Raw genomic sequence first — 9,506 nt, 5'->3', positions numbered from 1 at the left:
AGCCCGAGGCCCGCTGGCAGGCGCAGGGGTGGAGCGGGGCCCCCACGCCATGGAAGGAGCTGTGGTGCACGCTGAGCCACCAGGCGTGTCCCATGTGGGTCTCCTCGCGTGAGCCCGCGGGAAAGGAGGCCGGGTTCACGGTGCCGGCCGTGGAGCGGTGCTGCTGGGGCAGGGGCGAGGGGAGGCTCCCAGACTCGACCGCGGCAGTGGCTTTCCGGGCCGTCCCGCCGCACAGCAGTGAGCGCGTCTGAGCTGTCGTGAGTTGTACCTCGATAAGGTTGACTTTAACGTCAGATTCTCCTACCTCGCGCCCTAGTGATGGAAAGGACAAAAGCGTGGCGGCTGAGGTGCCCATCTCTGAGCTGGCCCACGTGGCCCGAATCCGAGATGGTGGGGGTGCGGGCAGAGCCGGGTCTGCTGGAGCGGTGGGGTGCAGGGAGCCTGCCACGGGCCGGGCTCGGTGCCGGAGGACGGACAGCAACGCCAGGTCTGGCCAAAGCCATTGCCTCCAGGGCAAGGAAGAAGTGTGTGGTCAGGCCCGGCCGGTGTGTCTGAGACTGCTTTACCGAAGGGCCCCTGCCCGTGGGAGGAGCGTGGACCCGGCCTGACTGCCTGCTCCGGAATTGGGTCCTGCTCCTTCTCTCGCTGTGACCCTGAGCCAGGCACTGAGCCTGCCTGTGCTTCTGTCTGCCCAGAGGGGGGTTTGCAGTGACGCCTAGGAGGCGGTAAGACGCTTCTCAGGGTGGGCACTTCAGACACAATGGGCTGGGTGGGTCGGGATTGCTCGTGGGGCCGCGGGCATCCGAAGGTCTGGCTGGAGCCGGACAGTCAGCCTCCGCGTCCAGAGCCTGCCGCTCACGTGTCCTCCTGGCAGGGCGGCCAGGTCCCCCAGAGCCAGCTACGTAAGGACCGGGGGCCGGGCAGAGTTGGGCTTTTATGACTCGGCCTTAAAAGTCACTGCACTTTATTTCTGGCCCAGTTGGTTTATTCTCTGGGGGTGGCCGGTTCCCGTGTGCCCGCGGGTGTGCTCAGCTTGTAAAGTGACGCAGGGCCTGGCCTGGAGGGTCGGGGAGCCCGGTGTGTGGCCCAGAGCCCCCTCCGCGCCCCACCCCCAAAGAGGGCGCGGGCGCCTTTCCCACGGACCAGGTCTGCGGGTGCACCGGCCGCGGACAGCCCTGAGTTTGGGTCACGACTTCCTGCTTGGTTCTCTGCCCACAAGGGGGTCACGGGGCAGCTCACGGGACAGGTTCAACCAAGAAATGTGAGCTTCTGTCTTCACCGTTGAAAATAAGAAATGCATGTGAAAAGGGGACAAAAACTGGTCAGGTTCCTGGGTGAGTCACCGCCTTTGTGTTAGAGCCAAAACAAAGGCTTTTAGCTTAAAAAGTACACCGCTGTTTGGGAATTAGGAGGCATTAGTTACGGTATCGTTCGTGTGCAGTTCGTGTGCAGTTTGACGACGGTAAATGCGTGGTAAAAAGTCTAAAATAAAAACTCTCTGTCATGCAGTTTCCTAGAGGGAATCACTGGTAATGCTCGGGGACGTTGGTTCTAGTCTTTTCTGCCTCTCTTGTGTGCCCGGGGGTGTCCGCGTGTGGGCCTGTCGGGTGCGGGGTGGGGTCGTGGGGTGCGGCCCCCGTGAGCTGCCGGGGGTCGGGCCCCAGGTCGGGGCCGTGCCGTGAGCACCGCGGATCCGTCCCCGGGGCCTGCGGCCGCCGGGGCCCCGGCACCCTCCTGACCGCTGCCCCCTGTCCTTTGCAGGACGGCCGTTCTCGCTGAAGGACCCTGCACTCGCTACTGAGCGGCGACCATGGGCCCGCTCGCCTACCTGAAGACGCAGTTCGCGGTGCACCTCCTCATCGGGTTCGTGTTCGTGGTGAGCGGGCTGCTCATCAACTCCGTCCAGCTGTGCACGCTGGTCCTCTGGCCCCTGAGCAAGCAGCTATACCGCCGGCTGAACTGCCGTCTCGCCTACTCCCTGTGGAGCCGTGAGTGTGGCCCGCGCCGCACGGCTGGGGGGGGGGTGACGGTGGGGGGGGGGTTCTTTCTGCCGGATGAACCCCACACACGCCGCTCCGTAACGGGCAGGGGCCCCCGGGGGTGGCGAAGGCTTCCGATGACGTGACCGGGAGGCGGGGGCCTGGCTGGCGACCCCCGGGCTGGGAATTGGGGGGTGGGGGGGTGCTCCAGGGTGCTCAGGGCTGGCTCCTGGCCAGGACACGAGCAGAAAGACGCTCCCCCCCCCCCCCGACTCTTGGTCTGGCTGACCCAAGTGACGTTGCCGCACTTGACCGCTCGGACCCGCAGAGACCAGTTTCCTGAGGTTTAACGTGGGGTTTTGGATATTTGAGAACAAATGCAACTCAGCTCAGCACCCCCCAGCCCCGTCCCTGCCAGCACACGGGACGGCGTCGGCTCCCGTGTGCTCCGCCAGCCCGTCACCAGAGCGTCCCTCGGGTGGCCTGTCCTCTGGTACCTCTGGTACCTATCTGAGCATCTCTCTGTGGAAGAGAAGGGCTCCTGCCTGCGTCCTGGTTAAACAGACGCGCGTGGACGTGTGTGTCTGAGGCCTGTATGCACGTGTGCGTGTTCAGACCTCGACGACAAAGCCCACCGTTGACAGGGGTGAACGCCACACGGGGGCCTGGGGTGGGGGGGAGCCGGGCACGTGTCAGGAGGGCAGCTCGCCAGCGGGCGTCCACAGCTCGAACAGCGGCAACTTCTGACGATTAATCCGCAAAATAAGGAGATATCTGCAGAAGTACATATGTACAGACATTCTCGTCTTGTCATTTCTATATTAGCATAAAAGTGGCGGCAGCCGCAGTGCCCATGAGTGGAGGCCGGCTACGGTGAGTCCGCCTGACACAGCCGTTACCGACCGGGGACCGTCTCTCGACTTGATAGAGAACCATCTTCAATGTCCTTTTTTCCTAAAGTCTACTCGTTTATTTTGAGAGAGAGAGAGAGAGAGAGAGAGAGAGAGAGAGAACATGTGCAAGGGGAGTGGTAGGCGGGGAGAGAGAGACAGAATCCCAAGCCGGCTCCACACCGTCAGTGCGGAGCCCGACGCGGGGCTCGAACTCATGAACTGTGAGATCGTGACCTGAGCCGACACCAAGAGTCAGACGTTCGACCGACGGAGCCACCCTGGCGCTGCTTAAGACACACTTTTAGGCGCAAAGGGAAGGTCTCCCGCAAAGTACGTGGCGTGCTGGTTTTTTTGAACACCGCGTGTATGAGGTGTGTGCACGTCTACACGGCCGTTCGTGCCCAGAGGGTCTCAAGGGGTCAACGGGAGACTGAGTGTCAGGGAGTGCAGGGAGGAGGGCCTTCTACTTTTTTCCTTTTTTGTTTTACTTATTTGCTGTTTATTTTGCCTTTTATTTTTTTTATGGTTCACGTTTATTTATTTACACGTCTGCCTTTGTGCTGTTTCCATTTCTTCGCGGAAGACCATGTTTCTTTCCCACTAAAGAGAGAGTAATAGCCACCGTGTGCCTGCTGTGTGGGGAATGGTGGGTCTCCATTCGCCTCCGGGTTCCGGGGCAGAGAAGGGAGCCCCGTCGAGGAGGCCGCGACCTCCCGCTGCCTCTGCCGAGGCCAGCACACCGGCCTGGGGCTTATCTCTTGCCTTACACACGTAACAGCTTCAGTGCCCAGGGTTTGGTTTCTTTTCTGGATGAGACACGATTTGTGCGTGGGGGTGGGGTGGGGGGAGAACCGGAATTCCTCTGATGTGAAGAATACAATGAGTTGTTAACAAGCGTAAGACGTGATATGAGCACACACCCAAAGGGCAAATGCTAATCGATAAAAACAAAATTGTAGACTCCGCCTCCAGCAGGATCCTGAGGAGCTCAGTCCCGGAGAAAGCCGGCTGGGTTCACCGGAAGTAAGGGAACCTCTCAGCCCCGCCCCATCCACGCAGCAGAAAGCGGGGTGCTCACTGAATCTCGAGGTTGCCTTCCAGGGGCCCCAGCTGGGCCCGCTGCAGGGGAGGGGGGACGCTGGGTCTAAACCAGGACCCGGCCGTGGCCGGCGGGGAGCAGGTTCGCGGCACCTCTTGGGATCAGTAGCTCCGAGTTAGGCCTGAGGAATCTGTCAAGACAGGTAAGATGGGAATTCGAGGTCCGAGGAGAACAAAAGACTGACAGACAGCGACAGGTGCGACAAAGAATCAAATAGAACTTCTATAAATAAAAACCGTAATTGTAGTTTTTAAAGTGAACGCTTAGAAGACGCGTGTTCCTTCACGTTGGACCCTGCTCACGAGGGAACGGGCACGCGGGGCGCACACGTGCGGCGGAGCCCCGCCAGGGAAGTGTGACACGGGAGCGACGAGAAGGAAGGGGGGACGCGCGGGTCTGTGGGGGGACACGGGGAGGCAGCGCCGGGGGCGGTGATGGCCGAGGACGCCCCCGGATGGACGGAGACGTGGTTCTGTGGCTCTAGGGGGACAGCGCGTGCCCAGCAGGGAAATAAACAGAATCCACACGTGGGCCTGCCCCAGGGAAGTCACAGCCCACGGAGACAAAGGGCAGGCTGTACAAATACCCAGACAGGAAGGCCGGGCACCTGCCGGCTGGACAGATGGGCCTGGTCTCGGCCCAGCGGGGTCGAGTCAGGGGCTGGGAGGCCTTGACCCCGAGGGCGCCTCACCACCCTGGCCCAGCTGCCTGCACGAGTCAGGAACAGCCGGAGGCCAACGCACAGTGGCGGCCCTCACAGCCCACGGACAAGCAAGCACCTGAAAACTCTCTCTGGTGAGAATAATAAAGCTGACAGCACAACAGGGGCTGAGCTGCAAGAAAGACGTCAGAGAAAACGTCAAGCAGGTACCTCTGAACGATCCTATTACATCGTGATGCCCGGTTTGTGAGGCTGAAACGGGTCCGGGTGGGGATGTGGGGGGGCGCAGTGTTCCGGTCCCCCACCCCCACCAGCCCTCCATTCTCATATTTGCCAGGAAGAGAGCGGCCATGTCACCATTGGACTTGGCTAAGGGAAGGCAGGGTGGGAAACAGACATCAGACCAACCTCAGAACTATTAGAACAAGGTGGATTAAACAAGCAACGACAAATCCTTTTTTGCAAAACAAAGTAGCGGAAAGCGTGGCGAGGAGAAAACGTGCTGGAGGGGTGAAGCGGGCTGGGTGGGGCCCCTCACCCCCGCCCCCCCCCCCAGCAGCCCGGCCTTCTGCTGCTGGGTGCCAGGCCATGGGAGCCCCCAGGGCACCTGCTGAATTTGGGGGTGTTCTCCACGTTACCCTGAAATACAGGGGCAAGTCCTCCTCATGTTAGGGCCGCGCAGGAGGCTCCTCTACGTTCCGGGGGCGCACGGTGAGCCCTGGAATCTCAGTGCCCGCGAACCTGCCTTCTGTTCAACTGGATGTGTGGTCCTGTCCCCGCCCCGTCAGGCCTGGCGCCCTCCCGCTGACCTCCGCGTTCCCAGCATGACTGTCGTCTGGCCACAGAGCTTAGGGGCACATGCGTGGAGCCGCATGGCCTGTTCCGGGCCGACCCGGCCGAGACTGAAGCTTCCCGGCTGCAAAGGAGGAAACCGCCAGCCTCACAGCAGAAGCTGATGCAGGGAGCACGCGCGCAGCGACGTTCCTTGCGGGGCTGGGTAAGCAGGGAACGCTCGCTCGCCGTGGAAGGGCAAGCATGTACCTGAACGGAGGGAATCGCAAAAAGATAAGTGAGGGCTCAGGAGCCAACCAGCGGAACTGCTAATTCCAGATGCTCCCCAGCTCGGCCGGGACCACAGGCAGGGACCCTCCGCCCACCGACGGCTGGCAGGAAAGAGCGGCTTTCCATCAGGCGACCCTCTGAAAGGACCGATCTCCAGGACAGCGACGGGGCAGCCGGTGTCCGTCCGTCTGGTCACTCCCGGGTCAGACCTCTCCCTCCATCAGAAAGGCGGAGGTCCCCAGTGCTGGCCACGGCGAGGGGCTGCGTTAGGAGGGGGAAGCCTGCCTGCCAGCGCACATCTGCTTGTGGGACACCACCCGTGTCCTTGCGCGCAAACGCGGGTGCCACGTGCCCAGCCACCCCCCACAGGGCTCTTCTGTGCATCCGGGCTGCTGCCCTGTGCTTCCCCTCGGCGGTCGTGGGGACCCGGAGAAGCCTTACGTGCAGTGGTGATGTGCTCGCGTCCCTCCGTTCTGATGTAGCGCTCCTGCATTTGTGGCCGCCTTGAGATCCAACGCATGGCGGGACGCGGTCATCCTCTGCCTGCCTGCAGAGTGCGGCCGGGTCGGGCCTCAGTGTCCTCACTGCTGTCACCGGCCAGCACGAAGGGCCGGTGGCTGTTCTGAGCCCGCGCCGTGGTTTCCAACGGTGTGCTGTCCAGGCCCATCCTGGGAAGTGGTCGTGGCCACAAGGGGCGTGTAGACATCATTGTAAGTGCCAGTGTGAGCAAGGCACATGTTGTCAAGCCTAAGCGAAGACACAGCCTTGAAAAAGATCCTTTTTAGAAAACTCCGCGTCTTGCGTCAGTCTTAGATGAGCACTGTCTCGCTCTGTTCCGGATGCCTCCGTGAAACGCAGCAATGGCCGGGAAAGCCGGCATTCGCGGGACGTTGACCGCGTGGCGGACCCCACAGCTGGCGCACTGCCCTCGCTGCCCTTGGCGTTTCTGAGTCTGGAGGTCGAGGCATCAGTGGCCCCTCTCACGCTGATGATGAGGAAGCGTTGCAGAGTCTGCCCGCGCTCCCGGCGGCGTCGTCCACGGGAGCCGACAGTGGGACACCTTCAGTGTCCATCGATGGATAAGCGGATGGAGCAAATGTGGTCCGCGTACAGTGGAAAACAGAGGAGGAACTCCTGCCACGTGTGACCACACGGAGGCAAGTGCCGGACCTCGTGCTGAGCGAAATAAGCCGGCCACAGAAGAAGCACCGCCCGGCTCCGCTCATATGAGGGACCCAAGGTCGGCAAACCCTACAGGCGCACAGGGGCGTAGACTCTTGTCGTGCGAGGTGAGAAGGTCCGAGAGGTCCGTGGCCACCAGCACCGTGCCCACGCGTAACGATGCTGGCTTGTGCGCTGAAGGTCTGTTAAGAGGACAGACCCCAAGTCTTCTTACTAGAGTAATAGGAAACCGCTTCCTGGTGCCCTAGCCGATCGCTTTCGGAGCCACGGTCTCATCCACGGTCTCTCGTGGACCAGCGTGCACCTGGAACTTTGCCCAGGCCCTGCCGGACTGCTGCCATCGGCTAAATGACAATCGGCCGGAGAGGGAGGGGCAGGAGCAAGGCTCGTCACCTGGTGTGGGCGTCTGTGGGGTGCGGCTCTCCGGGGGTGGGGGGGCCAGGGGAGCCCGGTCCACAGGGGATGTGCTTCCAGATGCACAAGTGGCCTTGTGGCCTCCCTTCTTTCTTTCCTTTTCTTGTCAACAGCTTTACTGAGATAAAATTCACCCACTTAAAGTATACCGACCAGCGGTTTTGGGGTTCAGCCCAGAAAGGAACCCCGACCCACCAACGGCCACTCCCCTTGTCGCTGCGGTCAGTGCGCTACTTTCTGTCCATGGATTTGCGCATTCTGGGCATTCCTGCAGCAGGTGGTCCTTGAAGACAGACTCACACTGAGCGCGATGTTTTCAAGACCCGTCCACAGTGCAGCTGGATGACATTACCTGGTGCGGACAGACATCGTGTCCCATCCGTCCAGCAGTCTGGGCGCTCGCGTTGTTTCTGCCTTCTGGCTGTCACGAACAGTGCGGCTGTGGGCGTGCGTGCACAGGCTTTTGCGTGGACATCTGCGTTCGTGTCCCCCGGGCAGATCCCCCGGGTGGGGTCGTTGGGTCTTCCCACCTGTCTGTTCCGAGATCGCGCCCAGTACTGTTCCAACCACGGCAGCTGCACCGTTTTGCGTCCCCACCGGCGCCGTGCGGGGCTCCAGTGTCTCCTGCCCTCGCCTACACTTGCCCCCGTCTCTGTGTGACCGTGGCCGTCCTGATGAGCGGGAAGGGATGTCTCACTGTGGCCCGGGTGTGCGTTTTCCTGATGACTGACGATCCTGAGAGTCTCCTTGTGTGCTTGTTGGTCACTTGTGAATAACCTTTGGAGAAGTGTGTGTTCGTTCCACGCCCCTGCCTTTCTCCAGTGCAGTCTAATGTGGGACAGACGTGGTCACGACTGGTGGGTTCCCGGGTGCTGAGTCAGCCTCTGACAGGTGGCCTCTTCTGTTGACCCCGCCTTGGGTGGCAGGGACTTCGGCTGGTGAGTTCAGGTTATCATCCGAGGGGCATACTTCTCATCCAGCTCCCATCACGGAGGAAGGTGAGACCCCAGAGGCTGCACGATCGGGAGCGTGCGGGGGGCAGAACTTTTGAAGCCCCCACTTTAGGCCGGGCTGACGGGGACGCCCATCAGAAGGAGAAACCGGCCTCGGTTCTCTGCTTCTTGGGTGTTAACGTCACAAGCTGTAGCCCGTTGAGTCCTCCAGAGGCCCCTGTGAGGAAGCTACTGTTTTCTCCTGTCTGTAAACGGGGACACTGAGGCCTGGGAAGTCAGGCTTGGCGCCCAGTCTCCAGGCCCTGCCCTCCATCCTCAAGGGACGGTCCCCTCAGAAGACGGATGGGCTGGTACTGAGAAAGAACGGGGCTGCCCCGTGGAGACCCTGAGCCCGCAAGTCGGGCTTCCTGGTCTGTGAGGTCACCTTTTTGGGGACGCCTGGCCCCGTCGGTGGGCCCACGCTGGCTGGCAGTGGCTCAGCACAGCCACCCTGCTGACCACAGCAGTCTGGCAGCTGACTGTGCGCGCGCGCCCGCCCCTCTCCCCTCCCAGTCGGCGGCTCCAATGTGACAGTTCCTCAAATCACAGCACGTGTGAGAATCACAACTGGACACGAAGACATTCCTCCGAAATTACTGGCTCCCTCTACTTCCGCTTTCTGGTTTGTCTTCTACCTGACTTACGTTTAAATTTTTTTAACGTTTGCTTATTTCTGAAAGAGAGAGAGAGAGACAGAGCGTGAGCAGGGGAGGGGCAGAGAGAGAGGGAGACACGGAATCGGAGGCAGGCTCCAGGCTCCGAGCTGTCGGCACAGAGCCCGACGCGGGGCTCGAACTCACAGACCGTGAGATCGTGACCTGAGCCAAAGTCAGACGCTTAACCGATGAGCCACGCAGGCGCCCCCACCTGACTTTTGTTTAGAAAAGGTAATTATAATTTTGGAAAATCTAACTTATGAAACATAAACCGTCAAGACTCATTTCCAGCAGGAAATCCCGCTCTGGATGGACATTCTGTAAACGCCCCCTGGAGCACAGGCTCGGCCTGTGCCCGCCCACAGTGGGGGCCCGGGTCCGAGCGCAGCCCCCTACCCGCTCACGCCGCTCCCGTGTGTCCGCAGAGTTGGTCATGCTTCTGGAGTGGTGGTCCTGCACGGAGTGCACGCTCTTCACTGACCAGGCCACGGTGGACCGTTTCGGCAAGGAGCACGTGGTCGTCATCCTCAACCACAACTTCGAAATCGACTTCCTCTGTGGGTGGACC

General features: G+C 61.1%; 1 protein-coding gene across 1 annotated transcript in view; it reads left to right on the top strand.

The window, feature by feature from the left end:
- AGPAT3 (1-acylglycerol-3-phosphate O-acyltransferase 3) overlaps positions 1 to 9,506 on the top strand; it is a 35,202-nt gene that overhangs the window by 12,983 nt on the left and 12,713 nt on the right. Inside the window, exons 2-3 of the mRNA XM_040483793.1 lie at positions 1,762 to 1,988; positions 9,364 to 9,504. Coding sequence (XP_040339727.1) covers positions 1,811 to 1,988; positions 9,364 to 9,504 — 319 coding nt within the window. The 5' untranslated portion in view covers positions 1,762 to 1,810. The remainder of the gene's footprint in view (positions 1 to 1,761; positions 1,989 to 9,363; positions 9,505 to 9,506) is intronic.

Source organism: Herpailurus yagouaroundi, unplaced genomic scaffold, assembly GCF_014898765.1.
Source record: "Herpailurus yagouaroundi ecotype Mexico unplaced genomic scaffold, PumYag 162, whole genome shotgun sequence".
Classification (NCBI taxonomy): Eukaryota; Metazoa; Chordata; class Mammalia; order Carnivora; family Felidae; genus Herpailurus; species Herpailurus yagouaroundi.
This window is presented reverse-complemented; position numbering and strand designations above follow the sequence as displayed.